We start from the raw sequence: 23,183 nt of genomic DNA, 5'->3' as shown, positions 1-23,183 counted from the left end.
AAAGCCCAGGCAGGCCAGAGCCCACAGCCCACAGCCCCTCAGCTCTGCCCGATTATTGTCAGATCACTCTACGCACCTGTCGCACGCAGGCCTCGCTGGGGGTAAGGGGGCTCGAAAAGAGAAGGACCCAAAGGGTGACCTGGTGACTCTCCTCCATCCTGACTCTTGGCTGCGCGGAAAGCTCATTTCGGGCGCAGGGGTGGCTTTGCACTTGGGAAAGGATAACCTGCCTTCTCCGGGGATCGCGTTTCGGGGCGGCGTCCCCCCTGGGGCGGCGGGGGCGAGCGGAGAACCTGGGGTCCGAGAGCCGGCACAAGGAGGAAGTGCGGTGGCGGGAGCTCGGCTGCCAGCCCAGCGGGCGGGGTTGGAAGCGAGGCCGCGCGTGCGGAGCGTCCACGCGGTGGGTGTGCTGCGCTTCATTCAAACTTTGGGGAGTCCCGGTTCGGGCGTCAGCGAAGGTGTGACCAATCAGAGTCCGGGGGCGGGAATAAATTATGCAAATCACCATCTGGCGATGGGTCAGATGACTCCCATACTTTAAAAAACTACCTCGCCGGGAGTTCGAGGAGTGACAGCGGCAAGTCCTGGCTTCCCGGGCGGGCGGCACGGGTGAGGGCAGATCCAGTTCAAGCCCCTTCATACTCCCCGCCACTCCCCGCGGCTCAGATTAGCCAAACTTTCACTCCCACCTTCACCTTCAGCTGGCTAAGGCCACCGCTCTCTGGCCAAGAGAGGGCTGCCCACTGCGGGTCTTGCCCGCGCGAACTGCTAGAAACCCCGAGAGGTGTTCTCTTTTTCAGTCCTGTTTCGGGGAAGGGGGTGTGGCGGGGAAGGATGCGAAACTGCGTTCCTCTGTTCTGCCTCTGGAGCGTCTATTGTTGCTTTGCCGCGGGAAGCTCCACACCCCCTGGTCCGGAGGGATGGCTGCGAGGTAACGTGCACTTATTCTTATCCCCCCCCCCCGCCCCATCCACCCACCCCCAACTTTCCTGTGCCACGTCCCCTCTCTGTCTTGCCGACCCCTTTCCAGCCCCTCCTGGTGCCTGCGAAATCCTCTTGCCTTTCCCACTGCCCAGTCGCTCCTCTAATCAGCTTTGCGGTTCACTTGTTCCTTGGCGCTTCTGACGAGGACATCCCCAGCAAGGCATCCGAGAGGCCGCCGGCGGGCGGGGGAGCTGGCCCGCGCTCACCCTCTCGCCCCACCCCCTTCCATGATAAGGTTCCCTGGATGGGTGCCGTCCAACCAGCAGAGTCGGCTGACGACGGCTCTTCAACATTGCCCTTTGCGAAGCAAGAAGGTTGTTAGAGCTAAGTCGCCTGGTGCCCCTCCTTCTAAACTGGGTGTAGGTGTTTGGAAAGTTAGGGGGGCAGGGTAGCTGGCTGTGGTTTGATTAGCGCTTGCAGGGAGCATTTGGTGAGTAACGTGCGGGAAGGCTGCTGGGCTTATTCCCCCAGGTGGCCGGCCTCCTCCTCCCCTACACCCTTTCCAATCACCACTCTTCCTACCTACCTCTCTTCACCTTCCTCCTCCTAGATGCTGGACTTTCTTCCTTCTGAGTTCTGTATGGCAGTCTCTTCCATTAGAGGAAGCCTGCCCTGGTGGAATGAGGGTAGGATCACCCATTGGGGGTGCCAAGTCAATTAGTTAAGCAGGGGAGAGGGGAGATCCCCTAAACTCCACCCCATTACCTCATTTTCTACTCTTCTGCTGAGGTTGAGCCATGATGGGCATGATGTTGGCCCATGTCAGTTTATGTACACGAGGGCAGGTTAATTTGAATGAATGGGAAAGCTTTGCTTTACTCACATCTCTAGCTCCTCTCTTGTAAAGCGCTAAGGTTCCTTCCAACTTCTGTGTTCCGTGATTCTGAGTATTCGTGGGCTATTCTTTCAGTTGAGAAAGTAGTTATTGTGTGCCTGCTTAGTGCCTCTTCTGGGGGTGGGGGGGATACAGCAATGAACAAAACAGATGAAGACCCCCGCCTCATTGAGCTTACATTTCAGTAGTGGGAAGACAGACACCAAACTAATTAAAATATATAAATGATGTTCAGTAAGAGAAAAGTAAAGCAGAGGAGGAACAGGGTGTTGGTGGAGAAGGTGGTCAGGCTTTTAATCTGTGGTCAGGCTTCCCTCACTGCGAAGTTGACCACCAAGCAAGGAACTGAAGGACGTAAGAGAATGAGCCGTGAGGGCACATGGGTGAAGAACAATCGTAAAGTCCCAGAGGCCGAACTGACCCAGGCTGAAAGTAGTAGGAATGAAGCTGGAGAACCCTGGGTTAGGCCAGATACTCAGGTGAACGTTTTATGTCAATATGTGGGTTTATCCACAAATCTGTCCCAGGAAGCCAGAAGACTTTTGTCCTTCTCTCCTACAATTCCCCATCTGGTCTCTGTGAATGGCTACCTGGGTGGGAATTGGAGAGGCAGACTATTTTTGTCCATGGTTCAAATTTCTGCCGGCTGGAGCTTTTGTTCATTACTCTAATGACAGTTAACCTGAGGTCTGCTCATGTATATTTAGTTGCATTTTCTGGAACCCTATCCTTTTACATCTGGTGTATTCTCTTCCTCCCCATCGCCACCTTCTCTACCATTTTGGTCTCTCCTTCCATGATTCCATTTGCTTCTTAACTCTGGGATAAATGAAACTCCTGGAGTGGTCATTTGGTATTTTTTTCCTTGATCTCTGGGTGACAGGAGAGTTCGATTTGCTAATTTCCTAAGCTGTTATCAAGGGATAGTTTCCTGGATGGCTGGAAGAATGCTGGATGGGGTTCGTTTATGACTGTCCATAATAGCGTGGTGATGACAGTGCTTCCAGTTAAGAGGCCATAGGGACCTCAGTAACATCTGCTGTATTTTGGGAGCTGGGCGCTCTGTGTGAGCAGTGGAGTGGGAAGGAACGGTTTTGCTGCTCTTATGAATTTCCCCTATGGCTTCAGTCATTTATTTAACAAACTAGAAGAACATCTGGCTCATGTCTGGCATGGCAAGGAGTCCTGAGGATGCAGGAGGTCTTTGGAGTAAGTGCTGGAATCCAGCTGGGAATACTAGGGGAAGCCCACTGTATGATAGTTGATGGCTTCTTATCTCTAATTTAAAATCCAGAAGCTTTCAAAATTGGAACATTTGTTTGGTAATTTGTTTGGCCGCAAGACACGGCCTTACCTGCCCTGAACTCATTTGGCAGCAGAAACGGACCAGAACTGACACGAGGCTATCTATAACCTTTATTTTTGCCCTTGAGTGGTGAGTGGTTGTGTGTTTCCTTGCAGAAATATTCATGTGTTTGATGATTGGGGAATGCCCCAGACCGCGCTGGGGATGTCATATACCACATAGCTTACGTCCCAGAGGGCCTTTCTAAAATCTGAAACATTCCGAATTCTGAATCTCAGCTGGTCCCTAGCATTTCAGGAAAAGAAGTGAGGACCAAGTAGTCACTTGAGGGAAGGAGAACTCGTTTGATAGGGAAGAGGAAAGAAAAACAAGAGACACCTGTTTATTTCAGAGTCACAGTAATTCATAGTAATTAGGACTAGTGGCTAACTAATATTCTTCAATAGGGAGATGTCCCTTTATCATATCTTTGCAACTCTTCTGGGAAGTGAGGAGAAAACATTCGGCAGACATAAACACCGAAACCCAGAGGATTAAGTAATGTGCTCAAGATTGAACTAGAACTAGACCCCAGGTCTCTCACTTGTCCAAGCCCCCGCCAGATGCACACACGTTCTGTGCTTTTTCCCCCAGATGAGCACCACAAATCCGGGCATATACAGCTTGCTGCCAAATCTCCTGTGAGATTCAACCTCCGCACCTCTGGGGACTCAGACCATGAAGGATGCTACCTCTCCCTGGGCCACAACCAGCCCTTGGAAGACTGCGGCTTCAACATGACAGCCAAAACCTTTTTCATCATTCATGGATGGACGGTGAGCCCCAGGGGAGGGAGCTCTGCAGCTCGACACAAGATTTGGTTTCCTTTGTTTTGGTCAATTAAAAAGAAGACTGGTGTTTCCCAATTCTGCTCTCTCTCTCTCTCTCTCCCTCTTTTCTTGTGGGCTGCTTGTGTTGCAGACAGCTGTGAAGAATGTAATGGGCACTTCGCTGAGGGGGCAATATGGACTCCAGCAGGGTGGTATTTAATGCTGGGCTTTCAGAAAGTGGCTCTCCTGAAGGCAGCAGCCCAGCTCCACTGGCTCTTAAGGGGCCTTCTAATTACACTTAATTACATTGGTCAACCACTGCCTCCCGGGGGCCGTGCCTCCCTAAGAGCTGAGCTGAAATGCAGCAACTTGACTGGCTCTGAGAGTCTATGCAGAGCCAGCTGGCCTGGATTGCTGGCCGCCGTTGGCATGGTGCCCTCCTGTTTGCATAGAGATGGCTCTGGTTAAAGGCATTGGTGCTCTTTATGTGCCCTAGCTGAGCAATTCACATTGAAAGGCCCATGACAAACTTCGACAAAAAAGGGCTTTAATGCTCGGCTTTAGAAGCTTTTGACCAGTGAGGGGTTTATTCATTCGTATAATGATGGTCTGTAGGAAAATGACACTATTAAGTGAGCAGGTTTCTGCCTGGGCTAATTGGGAGGGGACATTCCTCCTTTTAATGATGAGAAATTCATATCCGTTAAATGCTTTCTGGGTCTTTAGGTCTATCACCAACGGCTGGGGTCAGGCCTGGGGGTGGGGGGTGGGGGGTAAGTGCCTATCTACCTAATGTGCCTGGAGAGATGGTTAGGGGCTTGGCTATCCATCCTCATCCCACAGCCTACAATTAGAATCAGGCAACTGAACCTTTTTAAGGCCCCTTGTCAAAATGCAAATACAAACTGCCTGCAACTTACAAATGGGTTGCATTCCAGAAAGTTCTTTTGTAATCTGTTTGGACCTCGGAACAGCAGTTTCCCATAGAAGCAAGATTGTAAATGGCGTTTGGGTTCCCAGGCCAGGCACAGAAAATCTATTTATCTAATAATGTACATGTGGATAGGTTTAGAACTGGACCTAGGCACTATTTATAACTTTGTTTCTGTGGGAAAATGTGTTCTGAGTTCTAATTTGGGATTCCAAGGAGAGATCTTCCCTACTCTGGAATCGAGAGGGATGGCAGAGATGAGCTGTGGGAAGGGGTCATCTGTTAACTCTGCGTTTGCCTAGGAGACAGCATCTCCTTGCATCTCTGATAGAGAAGCTAATTCTCCAAGGCAACCGTTCCCAGCTGCCTTTTGGCACCACGTGCTTATCTGTGATAGGGACTCTGGCTAACCCCAGGCCAGAACGGCCACCACCACTTATGTCATAGTGGCCCTACTGGACAGTGGGTGGCAGCCTAAGACACCAGCTATGGAAATTTTGATGGGAAAAAGCAAGATATAAAGAGCAATGGGAGACCCAACACTCACGTAGCAATCCTGGCTGTGGCCGGCCCTGCTCATGTGCAAAGGTTTGGAGCCTGAGCAGCCATTGTGAAAGTTCTGGAACTGGCTGGGGAGAGGGTCATGGAACTGAATTCCATATTCATTCAGATTTCTGAAACCCATAAGAAGAATTTTTTTAAATGCCCTGTTTTCTTTGCAGATGAGTGGCATGTTTGAAAGTTGGCTCTACAAGCTGGTGTCAGCCCTGCAGATAAGAGAGAAAGAAGCCAATGTTGTCGTGGTTGACTGGCTTCCCCTGGCCCACCAGCTTTACACGGACGCGGTCAATCACACCAGGGTGGTGGGACACAGTGTTGCAAGGATGCTCGACTGGCTGCAGGTAACCGCTCTTAAGAACAGGATCTTGAACCCGAAACTGCTTAAGAGAATACAGCTCAGACTGGGTGACAGTGAACTCCAGGAGTCTAAGAATGTCTTTGGGATTCAAATTTTTACTGAATTAAGTATTACTTGAAATGCTTGAAAGCTGGAACTTTGGAAAGCGTTTTAGTTATTGATGTATCTCTGGATCCTGCCTGTTGCTTTATTTGCCGGAAGAAAATTTGCCTGATGGGTCATTCCTCGCTGATGCCCTCAGGTTGGGAATAGTCAGGAGCCAGGACCAGCATGAAATCTTGAAAACTTACTGAAGTCCGCTCTTTTCCTCTGAAGGGTGGCTGTCCTCAGGGGAAGGAGAAGTTTGGTTCCAACAAATGCAGTCTAATTCGACGCTTAAAATATTAAGTGTGGAAAGCAGATCTCGAGGTCTTACATTTACTCTCTATAGGTTAATGATTTGCCTGAGATCAGCGGACTTACCCGGAGGCAGGGGTGTACTGGCAAAGTGACCCCATGATCTGGGCGATTCCAGTCTGACCTTCCTTTTGCCCATGGAATCGGATGACTGCTGGCAGCAGTCTGGTCAGGGTTCTCAAGCCGTACCCCAGTTCTCTGCCTGGGTTGTTTTGTAGAGCTGGGTTTCTGAGCTGTGGGGTCCAGGCCCCACCTCCTCACCCTGCCAGCGAAGTGCCCTCTCTCTGGGTGGCTTTGCGGTGAGCAGACCAGCAGCTCCTGGGGCCTAAGAAGTGGGGAGAGAGTAAGCTCCTGCAGCTTGTGGCTGGCGCTTAGTGTCCAGTGAGTCGGGTGCCTCCCATAGTGCCCGAGGGAATGGAAATGTAGCCCAAGGGTCAGGTATGTAGCTTCCAGTCATAACCTCCACCCTACCCTCAGCATTTGGCGTTTAAAGTGCCGTAAAGTCCTTTTGCCCTTCCCTTCCCTGGCTGCGTCCCATCCCTGTCTCGTTGACAGCAAGGTGGGCGACGCCCTGGCAAGTCTCTGTCCCCGGTTCCCCTGGCTCTTCCTTGTGGCCATAGGATGGTTGAATTGCTGGTGACCCTGTGGGCTCAGGACCACACACTTCACTCACAGTCACTTTTGTGACTTCCTGCAGGAGAAGGATGATTTTTCTCTCCGGAATGTCCACTTGATCGGCTACAGCCTGGGAGCTCACGTGGCTGGGTATGCTGGCAACTTCGTGAAAGGCACGGTGGGCAGAATCACAGGTAGGATCTGCTTCCTGCGCTCTGGGCTCACCCCCAAACTCCCTCAGCCCCCCTGCCATGCTGGCTTTTCTGAACTGGAGCGCTCCCGCAGAGGCAGCACGAGGGAGCCATGGAAGGTTAGCTTTGGAATGGACCCAGAGGGTATCTAATCCAGAGCTTTTCAGTGTTCTCTTCGGCCACAGAGTCCTTCTTACAAGTTGAACTTGTGTGGGACCCTGATACATGAAACAGATAAAAGGGATGTTCTGGTCGCAGCTGGATAGATGGTGGGTAGTGCTTACTTTGCTAGGGGGCCTTCCCCTTACGCAGAGAAATCTCAGGGCCCCAGAACATCAGGGAACATAGTTTGAAAACCACCTGTCTAGTCGGACAGGCAAGTAAATGCCCAGGGGCAAACAGCTAATAACTAACGTGCAGAACTGGGGTGGATCCTGACCTGTGAACCTCTGAGGCTCGCTCCGTTGTCTGCCAGCGATGCTCAGGGCCTCCAGGGAAATGAACGAGTGGCGGATTCTAGTAGTTTGCTTTAGTTCCACTTCATCCACCAACAGCCTTTTCCCAATGTTTTGCGGGCACGTTTATTAGTGGTAATTATCTGTTTAGAATGGATGCTTCAACTTTGTCATTAAAGAGGCCGTTCTGATGTTGGTACCCAGGTCGTCAATGAAAAAATTGTGTTTTCCATCTTGGTGAGCTTCTGATGTGTGTTTGGATTAAATCATTTAATGATTTGAAAAGTGGGAAAGATTTTCTTTCCCATTTTTGTGCTTCCTCTAGGCTGAAATTAATGGCAAATTTGTTGCCCTAAACTTTTATCTTCCTTCCAGAATTCTTTGATTCATCTTCACTCCCAGCTTCCCTCTCTCCTCCAAAATACCAAGGGCCCAACTGGTCACCTAGAAAGAAAGATTTGATCAATTTCTTTCCCGGCAGTGTTTTTATTTTAAAACAGGGAAGAAGGGATTCCTTAGCTAACAAACAATTTAGTAAAGCTTCAGGTTTTAGCACCAAGCTGGTGGGGTAGATTTATTTGTGAAATTTTATTGGCTCACCTCCAGTCATCCCTGGGCTTCAGTCTAATGTACACACACACACACACACACACACGCACACACTCCTTTAGGTCCAGTTATTTGATTTAGCATAGCCTGAGAGCCTTGTTTTTGTTTACCAAGCCTGTGGGGCCTGAGCATCCAGGTGGACCATGATTGTGTGGCCACGTGACTGCTCATTAACCCTTTGCTGGTGCAAAGCTGTTCAGCTGTAAGCCACTCTGGGTTCCATTGTCTGAGCAGCTCCCCCTGGTCCCCAGTGAGAGAGAGGCATGATGTTCAGAGCCAGACCAGCCTTGTTCAAACTGCAGCACATACAAGTATCGCGTCCCCATCCCCCCTGCCCCCCATGAGGGTCCTTGGCTGCAAGGACAAGCTGCAGATCCTCCCGTTCCCTCTCTCTGAATCTGAAATGAGAGGGGGCTAGGGAAGCGTTTTCCAGTTCTCTCCCTCTGCCTGTTTGGGTGGCAGCTGCTGAGATGCGGGCTCTGGGGCCGAATGCTAATCAGTGCTCCGAGCCGTCTGCATGTCCGGAGCACGCCCCTGTTCTCCAGCCTTTCTCTGTGGGCTGGGGCTGGGTGAGCACGGTGGGAAGGAGTACCCTCTGTCCAGTTGCCAAGCGGCCCTTCAGAGGGTATGTGGTGCACCTGATGCAGCTGTTGTGCGTGTCCAATGGGGGAGGAGTGTCTACTCTCCTCCCCTCCCTTGGTAGACTTCACATGGGCCTGCGAACCAGGTGGTCCCAACTAGTAGAAGGACCAGACTGCAGCTTGTGTGGGGTCCTGAGACCCATGATGCCGCTGTACGGGGGCCAACAGGGGGACACCTGAACCCTAGTCTCGCTTGGATTGGAGCTGTGGACGGGGGTTGCCAGAGTTTTACCTTCTTAGGCTTTTGAGAGAATTCTGTGCCATACCAGGGAAGAGTTTGTAGATTTCTAATCAACCCTGTGTCTAGTTAGTTACAAATAAGCAAGCAGATTCATTCGTTCCTTCAAGAACTATGAATTCAGTGTCCACTCTGTACAAACCCTGGGCCAGATGCTTCCTAATGTCAAGTACCTAAGATGTGACAAGGACTTCATGCTATCTCTAAGACTCAGCGCAGTGGGGCAAAAGGGGCCTTTCCACATGGGGAAACCAGGACTTGGTGCTTAAGTAATGGGTACAACGGCTTACATCCTAAGTAGCAGCGCCAGGATTCAAACCCAGGCTGTCAGCTTGCAGAACCCGTACCTAGCCACCGGGCCATCCCACCTCTCCTTTGTTGGTGGAGATAAAATAGCAATTGAAATGCAGCAGGCCCGGCCCTACCAGGCCGCAGTGCAGAGGTTTTCCCCGGTGTGTATGCGTGTGCATGCATGGGTGTATTCCATTTGCTGGACAGAACATCTTTGGAAGGGCTCTGACTGAATGGAAGAAGCGGTGGTTCTCCACCTGTTCTATTTTATTTTATTTTTTGGCGGGAACAAGCTCTCCCTCCTATTCCCAGTTAAAAAAAGTAAATTGTGCAACTTTTCTCCAGCATCTGTGAGCCCTGGCCCTGTGTCAGGCTGGGTGAGTCTGGGGAGGTGAAGGCTGAGCCTGCCCGCCCCCCCCCCCCGCACACCCCTCCCCCCCCGCCCCCCCGGTCATCTTCTCCAAAAGCCCTGTCAGCTGCCCACATTCTTCCAGCTGAGCTTGGTTTCCATGGCACTGACCGTCTGGTGGAGACTTTTGTTCACATCAAGCAAAGAGCCCCTCTCCTGTATTGGTTGCAAAGCAGAATGGTCTTCTCTCTCTTTTTTTTTTCTTCCAGAAAACATAGCAAGAGGCAGGGGGAGGCTGCTTGTGTTGGTACTGTAGCCCTTGGAAGCCTCTGAACCGAGTCCTCGTGGGCTGTGCTGGGGGGTCACTGCTTTTGTGCCATCCTCTTTTGGGGCCCTGGGCTACGGATGAACCACCAGGCAGCCCGGGCTGCCTTTCTGCCGTGGTCGTACGGGCATTTCTCTAAACTTCTTCTGCTTACTTTCAGTCTCTACAGTTCTCCTGAGTGATGAGTTTCATGAATGTACTGTCCACTCCAGACAATAGCTCTGCCTATTGTTTACTCTGAAATCACCCCAGCGATTCAAGCCACACAGTGTGCTCCCTGGTTCTCTTGTGCTGGGATCTGATGGGTTCTGTTACCCATCTCCTCCTTTTATGACTCTGCTCTTAGTCTTAACTCCTCTCTGATGTGGTGTTTCCAGACCGCAGTGCCTCAGCCTCAGCACTGTGCACATTTTGGGTCAGCAAATGCTTTGTTGTGGGAGCTGACCTGAGCATTGCTGGATGTTTATCAGCCTCCCTGGCTTCCACCCACTAGCTGCTAGCAGCTTCTCTCCTTCTCCCTGCCACTGTGACAACCCAAAATGTCTCCAGACATTGCCAAATGTCCCCTTAGGAGCAAAATCACTCCCAGCTGAGAACCACCGTTCTAGACTAAACAGTGCACAGTATTCTCAACTTTCTCCAGGCCCTCTCCCTGTGTCTGTAGGGCAGAGAGCCTACTAGGGGGCAGGAAGTCGGCTCCCATAATTACTTGAGCTTGGTAATAGCAGCTAGTATTTACACCGACAAGCACTTAATCTCTTAATATCTCACATGAACTGTATGGATTAAGATGTTCAGGTTCAATGTTATCCATGATACTGACGGTGGGAGAAGTTCTTTCCGATCTAGTTCATAGACCACCTCCTTTTAGGATCACCTGGGGAATAAATAACACATTTCTGGGCTCCACACCAGACTTGGCAATCAGAATCTCGACCGGGTTGGAGAATCTGCATCTCATGCTTTGCAAACTCTTTTTTTGAATGGTTTACATTCACGTGGTCCAAAATAAAAGTCTCTTTTATTGTTGCTACTACCTGTTCGCTTCCCTGCCCTGCCCTCTCCGCCAGCACACGTATACACAGGTAGGGCTTGTGTGTCCAGAGTTTTTTTTTTTAAAGATTTTATTTATTTATTAGAGAGAGAGACAGCATGCATAAGCAGGGGGGAGTGGCAGAGGGAAAGGGAGAAGCAGGCTGCCAGCTGAGCAGGGAGCCCTGTGTGGGGCTTCATCCCAGGACCCCGGGATCATGACCTGAGCTGAAGGCAGACGCTTAACCCACTGAGCCACCCAGGCGCCCCTCCTCCCGAGTTTTTTTTTATAGTTACATAGTAGAATTTGAATTTTCAACAACCTCCCAGTGATATTTGTGCTGTTTTAAATGTGAGAACCAGTTCTCTCTATGTTGCTGCTTGCCTGTTCAATGCAGAAAGTTTGCAGGCAAAAAGATTTCTCCTTCTAGCTGCAAAATACAGGAATTCTGGAAGCCTGGGATATGGATCCTCAGTGTGTCTGGTGTGGCCCCTACTCCTGATCTCACCATTCTACCCTTGGGCCTGATTCATCACTAAAGGAAGGGGAAGAGTAAGTCCACATGCAAATAGCTCAGTTTGGGTAAACCGAGTCTTCCCTCCAGAAGATGGAGGTAGCTTGGTTATTCCATAAAAGGCCTGCTAAATTAAGGCTGCGGAAGGCTTTCAGTGGCAGAATAAATGGGACGAATGGCTTAGTTCAGCCAGCCTGAGTTCTTTCTAGAACTGCTCCATTTCTGACAGTCTGGGGCTCCTGGGAGCTGCATGTCATTGTGAACCTGGCAGCCAGTTTTCTGAGTCCATTGAGTTGTGAGGACAGGTGAAGGCTCCAGAAGAAAGCGCAGGTTCCCCAAGTGCGGGCATCACACGGTTCCAGATTTACTGGTCTTGGTTCCGAGGATGCCTTCCTTGTGCGCACGTGGATTTACTTTTAGCTCAGGACTCATGGATTTAGCACAGCTGACACAGTTGGTCTTGGCTCCCCCTTCTGCTGTAGGTTTGGATCCCGCCGGGCCCTTGTTTGAAGGGGTGGACATCCACAAGAGGCTGTCCCCTGACGATGCAGACTTTGTGGATGTGCTCCACACCTACACACGTTCCTTTGGCCTGAGCATCGGGATTCAGATGCCCGTGGGCCACATCGACATCTACCCCAACGGCGGTGACTTTCAGCCGGGCTGTGGACTCAATGACGTCTTGGGGTCAATTGCATATGGAAGTGAGTTCCTTATTTTCTGCTTCATGGAGACGTTTGACTCGGTTATCACATCTCCTCCTCAATCAGCCCCAGCTGGTAGTGCTCCCAACAATGTTCGTTTCATTATGCCCCCACCCCACGGGGGCTGCCAACCCCATGTACAGTTCATCCTTCTACAGGCTTGTTAACAGCCATCTATGGGTCTCTGCTTGGCGACCTCATGCTTTGAGGTCCCAGTTATTATTGATTAATTTCTTTTTATAAGAAAAGGAATATATATTTGTTGGGGGAAAAAAAATCAAGCAATGAAGAATCGCATAGAGCAAAAAGTAAACCCCTTTCTCCCATTCCCTCTTGTTCTTCAGAGGTAGCCAATAGGAACAATTTTGTATGTGTCCTTCTAGTCTTTTTTCTTTGCAAATGTGTGTGTGTGCACGTGCATATGTGTGTGAGAGATTATATTTTTCAAAATCACATTGTTCTGTAACTTTCCGTTTTCAGTCATTATATATGTGTGTGTGTGTGTGTGTGTATATATATATATATATAATGAATATCCTTAAGCATCAGAGCATATAGATTTACTTAACTTATGCTTTTTTTTAATGATTTTATTTATTTGAGAGAAAGGGCATGAGAGAGCACAAGCAGGGGAAGCAGCAGAGGGAGAGGGAGAAGCAGACTCCCTGCTGAGCAGGGAGCCCAATGCGGGGCTTGATCCCAGGACCCTGGGATCATGACCTGAGCCAAAGGCAGACACTTAATCGACTAAGCCACCCAGGCGCCCCTACCTTATTCTTTTTAAAGGCTATACAATCTTGTACAGAATGGATGCACTAAAATTTAATTTTATGTGACACTTTAAAGAAGGAAAACCAAGATGATGTCTCCGTTCACTTATGATTTACCTTCTGAATGCCTGAGCTTGTTATCAGCAGACTTGGGTTGAACTGAATTTGCTGCTGAAACTGATGTGTGGCCGCAGTGACCCGTCTCTTTCCGAGTTTCCCCCTACTCACTGCTTCGGGTCCTGGCAGTCTTGCTACGTCTTGGCCCCCGTTGGCTCTCTGCACTCTGATGCTCTGCCCTTCAGATGTCCCACTCTCTCTCATTCAGTCTTAAGACTATAGCCCTCTCCCAATGGGATAATATCCGAGTAGCCCCTGCAAGGCTTGGGGGTCGATGCCAGGACCCCCATCAGATGACGGCATTCCTTAAAGCTGGTGGTGTTACTGAGGAAGGGATGGGATGGCTTTGTCAGATTTTTCTTAAGGTCCTAGGATTTACTGAACTATTGGCTTTAGCTTCTGGTTACAAGAGATAATGATGTACCGTGGGCCAGAAAATCCAAATTATACTCCTAACTTCATAACCAAGTGATCGTGTGACTCTGAGCAAATTACTTCACCTCTATGGGCCCTGGGGTCATAATCTGTATTTGATGAGAGGCTCATCCTGCATTGTTCCCTGTCTCTCCCTGCCCCAGCAATCACGGAGGTGGTGAAATGTGAGCATGAGCGGGCCGTACACCTCTTTGTCGACTCCCTGGTGAATCAGGACAAGCCGAGTTTTGCGTTCCAGTGCACGGACTCAAATCGCTTCAAAAAGGGGATCTGCCTCAGTTGCCGGAAGAACCGGTGTAACAGCATAGGCTACAATGCTAAGAAAACGAGGAGCAAGAGGAACAGCAAAATGTATCTCAAAACCCGGGCGGGCATGCCTTTCAGAGGTAACCCTCAGGCCCCACAGTGCCCTGAGGAAGGCCCTTCATCTTTTCCGCTCTTCTCAATACCATGTTGTGGAAAGGGCACATCCCAGGCCGGGACATGGGGCTGGCACTAGTGAAATCAAATCGCTGCAAATCAGATGATGCTGTGCATGCCCTAGGAAAGTTAATCATTAAAAATAAGTGGTGGGGACTCCTTTCGCGATGCACATCATCACTCCCTGATCGCAATATCAGTATCTTAATTTTGTATTAAGATAGAAATTTTTTCATTTCTTTGCATTTGCCTTTTGCAAAGCTATTTCCTATTTTTCTCATTTGAGTGTCACAACACATCTGAGATTGGACCAACAGGGAATCAAAATCATGTCTTGCATTTTTACAACATGCTCTAAGACCATAGGGGTTTGTGGGTGTTATTTTACATATGAGGAAGCTGGGGTTCAAAGAGTTAATACCTTGGTCCTTCATTCAAGGTCACACAGCTAAGCTGGAATTGCCCCCCTCCCCAAATTCCCTGAACTCCATGTTTGGGGCTCAGTTCGATACTACAGTGATCCCTTACGCCATTGGACTGAACAAGAGCAGAGGGAGGCTGGAGGCTGGGCTGGACCAAAGGGACATCAGCCCCTAAAAACTCAGTGTGCTGGGTGACTCAGTTTGAGTCGGGGTGTCCTGAGATGGCCAGCAAAGCTCACAAAGGCCTTTGTTCCACTATCTCTGCAGTTTACCATTATCAGATGAAAATCCATATCTTCAGCTATAAGATGATGGGAGAAATCGAACCCAACTTTTATGTCACTCTTTATGGTACCAGTGCAGACTCCCAGCTTCTGCCTTTGGAAATGTAAGTCACACGCTCCCTTTGATGGGTTCAGGACCCAGAACAAGTCAGTCTAAGATTGAGCGAGTGTGGGAATGTGTGAACAAGTGCAGGGGAGTGCAGCCTGAGGGCCTACGGGAGGGGCTGGGCGGCTCCAGAGGCATCTGTAGGCCATGCTCTCCACCAAGCCCTTGACTCAGACCCTTTCTGGGACGGATGCCCCTGGATGAATCAGCAGCATGAGAAGCTTTTGGATCATCTGGACAGAGACTGCTGTTTCATTTCAGGCAACGCCTGACACCTGAGGCTGTAGGAAATTTGGAACATAAATGCCATTCCTGCACCGTTTCTAATTGTGTGTGGGAAGGGCACATAGCAATTGGTGTCTATTTGTTGAACACATGCAAGGTGGAAAGCACCATGCCAAGTAATTCTGGGATTGCAAAGTAATGTCGTAAAGTACTCGCTTCCTAGGGCTCAGGGTCTAGTTGGGGGACCAGGTGTGTATGCACACGAACGGGGTGGGACAGACCCCCCCAAGTGTCAAATGAGGGGGACAGGCAGGAAGGGGCTGGGAGTTCAGAGGGAGACCAGTGTCTGTGGGCCCATTTGTCTGCAGTCACTGCGGGGCAGTTTTCCGGGGGCAGGTGGGTGACACCCGCCCCATGTCCCCTCGCAGAGTGGAACAGATCGGGCTGAATGCCACCAACACCTTCCTGGTCTACACCGAGGAGGACCTAGGAGACCTCCTGAAGATCAAGCTCACCTGGGAGGGGACAGCTCAGTCCTGGTACAACCTCTGGAAGGAGCTTCGCAGCTACCTGTCTCAGCCCCACAGCGCTGAGCGGGAACTGAGTATCAGGCGCATCCGGGTCAAGTCGGGGGAAACTCAGCGCAGGTAAGGGCCTCGTGGCAACAGGGAGCAGAGCGCGCCCGCCTCCACCGCGTCCTCCCCTTTGCCCAGCAGGCGTCTCCCGCCTTGCCGTGCCCACAGCACATGGGCAACACCGCAGACACTTCTGTAAGGGAAAGTGAATTCTCCGTGGAGACCTCTGTCAACCATTGTATAGCTTGTGTCCTGATTCCGGGCCCTCAGCTGAGGGGGGTGGGCAAAGTGCGGGCTGGAGTCCAGCCTCGGTTGTGTTTGCTGGACCCTGTCTTGGCCCAGAGGAAGGAGGGCTCCTCCTTAGGGGCGCTGCCTTGCTGATCCATTTGCTATGGGGTCTGGGCAGCCAACATCTTTGCCTGCCCCTGTCCAGAGAAAACTCGAGTATCGAGCCTAGGAAGCCCCCATGGATGAGGCCTGCCTGAGGCCCTGGTTTCCCCAGCACCTGATTTTCAGAGCATTATCCCTTCCTGCGGAGGCTGTGAGTCAAGGTTATGGGGTGGGGCCCTGATGTCAAGTAACAGAGAATCCTCCGTGCTATGCCAGCTCGCAGTCCCCCATGGTTTCTAACCTTCAGCCTGGCACGAGAACTCCAGACCTATATGTATCAGCCCCTGAAACCGTGCCTGGACTCTCTGAGCAGAAGTCAGGGAAGCCGGTCTTTTGTCAAGAGAGGAGGGTTTCCTTGGCCACATCCTGCTGTGGGCTGCTGGGAGGTCACTGCCAGCCTGGGCATGAGAGGAAGCAGCCTCCACCCTCTCCGTACCTAGTCTGGTTTTTTGTCTCCATCACAGTTCTTCATGTGGCCCGTTTCTATCCATCACCTGTGGCACAGAGTGGCCGAGGGGGTAGGGAGGCTTGGGTCCCTTGTCTGAGAGATTCTGGCCTAGAAACCTGGGAACTGGGGGAGCTGAAGCCCCATTGCACCCTTCCCCTGTCACGGGGTTACAGTAAATGTGTTCTCCAGCGTGACCAGATATTATTAAATCTCCTTCCAAAGTGTTTAGACAAATTGACAACCTAAGAGTAAGAGTCTCCTTTCCCTCCTCCTCACCTCCACTTGGTGGGACACTCTCACCATTGGGTGTGAATTGGTCCCTTACTGTGTGTTAATGTGTTTTAATTTCCTGATCTCCATGAGGTGGGTCCCCTTCTTATATGTTTATGGGCTGTTTGGTCTTCCTGGTTAAGGTTCTTAAACCTGTTCTGAATGTGGCTTTTGTCCCTTCAGTCAGCACATCCCATACATCAGGGTCAGGTGTCCCATATACATCTTTTGGTCATGGGGTCATGCTAACTATACACCATCAAGGTCCACATGGTTTGGCTCTAAGTTATAGTCGAAATGGTTATCTGAGTACTGATTTTTTTCCATGATCTTGGTTGAGCATTTTCTGAATCTTTGATTTTGACCCACAGCTGAATTCCAGTTATGCTTATCAGTGGGTATTTCTGAGCACCCTAATGGAGGTACCTTGAATTCCTCCATTTGAGGAGTGTGTAGTCCACCACAGGTATGGGAATCCATGAGCAATTCCAGGCAGTGTATAATGTGTTAAAATAAGACAAGACATTCATTACTAACTCCATACCATACAAGATAATGACAATAGCAAAAACAACACTTATGTAACAATATGCTTTTCTATTAAGGTCAAGGGCTTGGGCACTCAGGGAGGCTTCAGACAGGCTATGCCTTGAAAGGTAGGCAGACTTTTGGATGGACAGACAGAAGAAAGTGGAAGGGGTGTGATGAAAATCTGCATGAACCAGATCATGGCAGATGTCCAAGTGAGACACGTTTAGGACCCTTGTAGCAGCAGCGGGGAGTTCCGAAGGTTTGGGTCAGGGTGTGGTATGATGAAGACGCCCTTTTCTCCTCACTCGGTCCACGTTGGATTCAGAAAGCACCATCTGGCTGAGGCCCAGCGATGTGCCTCCCCCACTAGAGTTTTGGCTACATTGGTGGTTTCTTTTTTCTCCTAGATTAACTTTTTGTGTGCAAGACTTAGAGAACACCAGCATCTCCCCTGGCCAAGAGCTCTGGTTCCACAAGTGTCGAGATGGCTGGAGAATGAAAAATGAGACCAGGTAACTGGGACTTTCTCATATGCATCGTGTGTTGACAGGTGCTCCAGCATGTGCTGGACATGGGTCTGGGCACGTGGGACACAGCAGGGAGCAAAACCGATATAAAGCCCTTCTCTTGGGAAGCGGACCTGTTGGCAGGAGATCAAATCCGTGGAGTGTGGAGGATGTCAGAGGGTGGTGGTGTCTTTCTGCCTCTTGTTCTGCCTCCCCCAGAAGGCATTCACAGCCCATGGCCCCGCTGGAATCAGGCCATCTGAGAATGAATTTCTCCATGGTGACCAGGGCTTCCGGAAGGTTCCAGGGCTCCTAGCTTCCTTCTGGGCACAAGTTTGGAGTGGGGAGTCAGGTGGGAGATAAAGGAGAAGTGCCAGATATAGTCCCCATTTGTAGGTTTTCTGGAGCCCGGGTTGGTGTAAGTGGATACTATCGGGCAGTTCTCCCCCTCTTTGAGAAGCAGTAATGCTCATGTGCATGGCACTGAATCAGACAGAACACACATCTTGCTTCAGTGTCCCATTGCCCCATTCTGGAGTCCCATTATTTCAGATTGAGGAAAGGCTGGTCTCATGGTGTGAGGCAGCGGGTGCATCCAAAGGGGGAATTCATCACAGAGCCTCTGAGCCTAAACACCTGCTGAGGAGGATGGAGACGGGCCCCCACCACTTACCCCAAGCCAGGTACTGCTGCGGTACACCAAGCACGCGGCGTGTGCCCACCTGTGTTCCATGCCTTCCCTACGCTATCTCATTTACTTTTGTCATCAGCCCCATGATGCTGGTGGTGTTAACCCTGCATGCTGTCGTGGACTCTGAGGCTCAGGGAAGTTGGGGACCTTTCTAGGTCCCTCAGCTGGCGATGGCAGGGCGAACATTTGAAGTACGTTGCTTTACTCTGAAGCCTGTAGTCTTTCTTGAGCGTGGAGGTTTCACTTGCTCAGATGCATCACCTCACCTTGATCTAGGTATCAATTACCAAGCAGCTGCACCCATGCTGGGGTCCCCTGGGATTAACCGTCTGCCAGCCCTGGGGGCCAGGCTGCATCCCCACTGCTCTGTTTCCTGCTCGGGATCACCAGCCTGACCACAAGCTTGGCGATCACAGGATGCACAGCATTCTGAAAACTGCCTGTCTAATGACGTGGCTCAGTCTAGTGCAGGCCCATAGAAAATTCTGCTCTAATAATAATTTTAATTCTTTATGTTTGTATTCAAATGTATACCTTTCCAAGTGCTTCCCCAAATATTAATTTCATCGATTCTCAGAACAGCTGTGTAGATTGGACATGCCCAAGGAGGATCACTCGTCTTATCGTTATTCTTATGATAACATATCTTATGATAAGACATTTTATTCTTCTTTTCTGCTCCAGAACTTCACAACAGTTGAGAATGGTATGACTCACCTCCTACTGCCTCTTTGAGAAAACAAGTCACCTGTTCCTTTACCCTCAAAGGAATAGAAAGCAGTAGAAGCCAGAGTAATTCATCAACACGAGGAGGTCCTGACATTCCTAGACATATGTTATGTCTTCAGCATTCTCTCCCCCAATGTGGATACTGGTCACCTATTCACTGATAAAAGAGACTAAGGTTCTGGGAGGTTCAGTTGCGCAATAGCATAGCTTCGAGTAGAATCAAGGTCTCTGGATTCTGTCTTGTCCCCTTCCTGCCATCCTACAGTCTCTCTTGTGTTTCTAGGTCAAGGTGAAGAGGACTCATGGATAGTTCTCCCTGCATTTGTGTGTGTGTGTGTGTGTGTGTGTGTGTGTGGTGGACGAGTATTGTAGTAAATCTGTGCAAGCCAGCACCAAGGTTTAAGTAACTAGGAACCCAGAGACTGCCCCAGTGTTATGTTTCTCCAAGTGAATCCGTGGCTTGTTGGGAGAGGGGGAGGAAGAGGCACTCAGGACCCTTTCCTCTTGTTCTGAATGGGAAGCAAGTAGAAGAGTGTGATAGGTGTGTAAGAAAGCCTGGTCTTGAGGTCAGCAGAAGACACGCTCGGTGCAGGCTGGCATGTTTGCCAAGCGAGTGACGGAGCGCCTCTCTTACAGGGTTCCCTACAGCCTAGCTGTGGAGCTTCTCTGAGGGGCCAGCAAGGCCCTCCCACCCCCGCCTTCCAGGGACACGGAGGAAAGTTACTGCTGAGGACCCACCTGATGGAAGGACCCCTCTTGGCCTGGACCCTTGAGCCCCGGGAAGAGTCTCTTTGCTGGGCCCAGGACCTTACCTCCTAGGATGGTTGGGACTTCTCGCCAGAGGGGACCACGCACTGTTGTTCCTGCTGTTCCTGCTGCTCTAAAATGGCTCTGACTCCAGACCTGTGTGCAAAGCGCCAAAGGCCCAGGGCCTCTTGTGCACACCGGGCTGGTTTCTAAGTGACTGGAAGAGCCCGGGCTTTCCCTGATAAGGAACACTTGTGGAAGTGCGTGGAGGGCTGTCAACTGTCTGACCTGACCTGAGAGGTGGGGAGAGGTCTCGCATCAGGATGGCAGACCTGTGATCTCATTCCCCCAGAGAGAGGGGAGTGAAGACCTGGGGTGGTGGCGAGGTCCTCACTGTTGGGGTTCCGTGGGCTGCACTGATCAATACTGGTTATATTTCAGACATTCCATCCTGCTCCCCAGCTCACTCTCTAAAGCACACATCATTGGCTTTCTCGGTTTTCCATTGCTTATTTTTTGATTGGACAAATGTTTATTAAGCACTTAACCTTAATTAGCACATGGCAGTAGACGCATTCATAAACCTGTCCAGACTTGGAATCTGAGGGGGTTGGGATTTCTAGACTCCCTTCCAGTGTAGGTGATTCATGGATATACATGTGATGAAGGGCATGGGGGACACTGGGGGCTACAGGGTGTGAGAGTTGGGGATCCTAGACCTTCAGGGGTTTCAGCCAGTTCTGGAAGAGTGACACGTTTGATTGCTTGCGTGGGAGCAAGCAGAGTGTCATACATGCTGGCCACAGAAGGGTGGCCAACTGCCAAATGGGACTGCTTCCAAGCAGTATCTCTTCTGCTTAGGCAGATAGAAGGCGTTACATATCTGTTCTACAGATCCGTTCACACAGAAACCAGCTCCTATCAAACAGACCTGGCACTAAGATTTAATACAGTGCTTCTTCCTTCTAGGAATACCTTCTTCTCATACCCGTGCCTTCTCTGTGTTGAGCTCAGAAAAGCCTCCAATTCTCTATCTTGATATGAATGAATCTGTGTGATATCTGGGAAACGGTTTTATACTTTTCCAAAGATTTGCACGTGCATCACCTAACTAGAGACTCACAACAGGAGATGAGCAGGGCAGCTCATGTCTCTATTTGACAACACTGAGGCTTCGTGAGGTTCGGCCACATGCGTGGAATTATATACCAAGTTGGTGGTGGAGTCAGGGGATGACCCAGATTTCCTGGAGGCAAGTCTGTGGTGTGCTCATTTCTGCAACTTTATCAAGAGGTCTATAGCTTTTTCCCACCAGTATACCCCAGATGTGACAAACAAGGAATTGGTTTTCAGAGCCATCCATAAAACCATAAACCTTTTCATTAATATATAACCAGGAAAGCAACTGTTCCCAGAAACTGGGCTTTTTATGGATGAGACTTATTTGAAAGGAGATGTGATATCAGGTTGGGGGAGAAGAGTGATTTTCTCTGTGCCTCGGTTTTTAAAGGACATAGTCTTAATCTGTATTGTGCCAAAGTTGTATCATTGTTCAATGCCAAACTTTCGAAGACATAACCAGTCAAGTCTTAATTCTAGGTATTTTCTTAAATTGTGTGCTTCCTCTGTTGCTTCTGTGAATGGTTTCTAGCCAAAGTGCAGCCTGTGTTGTTGACCATGCATCCCGATTACTTCTGACTTCTATTTTTGGTAATGGAAGACTTAGGAATCAATTCCTCCATGGGTCTTGTATTTATAAATTTGGTTTGAAGCCTTATTTGTATATAATGATGCTTTTTTTTTTTAACACTTAGAACAGTATTTATTTCTCAAGTGTATATAATGTATAAAAACAAATATATGGTTAGTTTTTATTTTAAAATTAACCAATTTTGAGATTGAAAATTTTTAATAGTAAAATAATAAAAATTTATACAATGCTTTGTGGTCTGGCATCTCAATTCTTAATATTTGAAAGAATTATGGCTGCCCAAGCCTAGGATTTGACAAAAAGTTACTTTCATGAAAGCTCTACTCTCTATTTGATACTAATTATAGGTAGGACGTGGACAACAGCTCCTTTCACTAAAGAACAAGATGGAAATTTATTTATGTATTTTTTTTTAAAGATTAGAGAGAGAGCACACAAGCAGGGGGAGGGACAGAAAGAGAGGGAGAAGTAGGCTCCCTGCTGAGCAGAGAGCCCAATGTGGGACTCTATCCCAGGACCCCAGGATCGTGACGTGAGCTGAAGGCAGATGCTTAATCGACTGAGCCACCCCACGTCCCAAGATGGAAAATTATTCAAATCACAGAAGTGCCTGAAGTGTATGCTAGGAAAAAGGGCAGTTGGCCGGACATTGGGGAACACTGGCGAGGATGTAGGTTTGGTTGCATGGGACCCAGATAACAGTGACTCGAGCCAGGTAGAAGCTGAATTCTCTATTGTGCTCAAGTCTCGGCTGGTATTGAGGTTCTGCTCCGTAAGGTTGAGAGGGGTCCAGGCTCTAAGTTTTTGCTGTGCCACCCACAGGATGTTTCCCTCATCCCCACAGTTCAAAGTGTCCCCCATTAGGTCCCTTCCAGACCGTGAGAAGGAGGAGGAGAAGAAGTCCATCTCCAGTGAAAATACTGAACCAGACGAAGTTCGTATTTGTCAAATTCTGACATCTCTTTCTTATGCCTCTTGCTTTCGTCACTACATAGTATCAGTGGTTTCAGTATTATTCAGATACTAATATTCAGAAATATCAGTAATTTCTCTTGTTGCAATAGAGTTAATGATCATTTTATACATGGGCGGAGAAATTTCCCTACAGTGGGTGGACCATCATGCTTTACTCAGCTATCCCTCCGTGGCTGGTCATCAGGTCCACGTTCCTTTCCTGCCCACTTTTTTCCCCCGGTGCCTCCTCTCCTACTGCCCATTCTCACGTTGCTCCAAGCATTTCCCCTCCCATACTCCTCAAATGTTCCATTTTCCAAATTTACTTGAGTTTCTACTCCTTCAACCCAAGCTCTTGTTTATTTGGTGTAGCTGACTTCCACAAGGCATGGTTGGAAGCTTTCAAATCAGTCATGCTCACGAATCAATGGCTAGTAAGCCTTTAATCAGTCCAGAGTTATTCCCATTGTCAAAGTAAGATACTTGTTAATCCAAATCAATCTTTGATTTGCCTCGAGGCAGCAGAAAAAAATCAAAAGAAAGTTTTCCTGTTAGGGTAGGAAAATATTGGGTCAGGGTAGTCACCTTACAAATAGGCTAGTCCTGCTTGGGAATCTTTCCTCTAGTGAAGTCCCCCAAAATCCTACTGGTTTTCACAGTTGATCCCATTCCTTCACTCCTGATCCTATAGATCCTGTATTTGTTTT

The 23,183-nt window shown here is 49.4% G+C and overlaps 1 protein-coding gene across 3 annotated transcripts; it reads left to right on the top strand.

Moving 5' to 3' along the window:
- The first annotated feature begins 583 nt into the window (after positions 1-583).
- Positions 584-21,743, top strand: LIPG (lipase G, endothelial type). Of its 3 annotated transcripts, none has more exons than XM_036078209.2 (10): positions 584-931; positions 3,759-3,940; positions 5,588-5,767; positions 6,878-6,989; positions 11,924-12,145; positions 13,611-13,853; positions 14,577-14,697; positions 15,353-15,571; positions 17,546-17,650; positions 19,701-21,743. In XM_036078209.2, the coding sequence occupies exons 1-10, from the start codon at positions 835-837 to the stop codon at positions 19,732-19,734; spliced, it is 1,515 nt and encodes a 504-aa protein (XP_035934102.1). In that variant the 5' UTR covers positions 584-834; the 3' UTR covers positions 19,735-21,743. The 3 variants fall into 3 exon arrangements, with proteins under 3 accessions (XP_035934102.1, XP_077916480.1, XP_077916481.1); XM_078060354.1 differs by having other exon boundaries at positions 18,415-21,743; XM_078060355.1 differs by lacking the exon at positions 584-931 and adding an exon at positions 2,986-3,028 and having other exon boundaries at positions 18,415-21,743.
- The last annotated feature ends 1,440 nt before the right edge of the window (positions 21,744-23,183 follow it).

Source organism: Halichoerus grypus, chromosome 13 (assembly GCF_964656455.1).
Source record: "Halichoerus grypus chromosome 13, mHalGry1.hap1.1, whole genome shotgun sequence".
Taxonomy (NCBI): domain Eukaryota; kingdom Metazoa; phylum Chordata; class Mammalia; order Carnivora; family Phocidae; genus Halichoerus; species Halichoerus grypus.
This window is presented reverse-complemented; position numbering and strand designations above follow the sequence as displayed.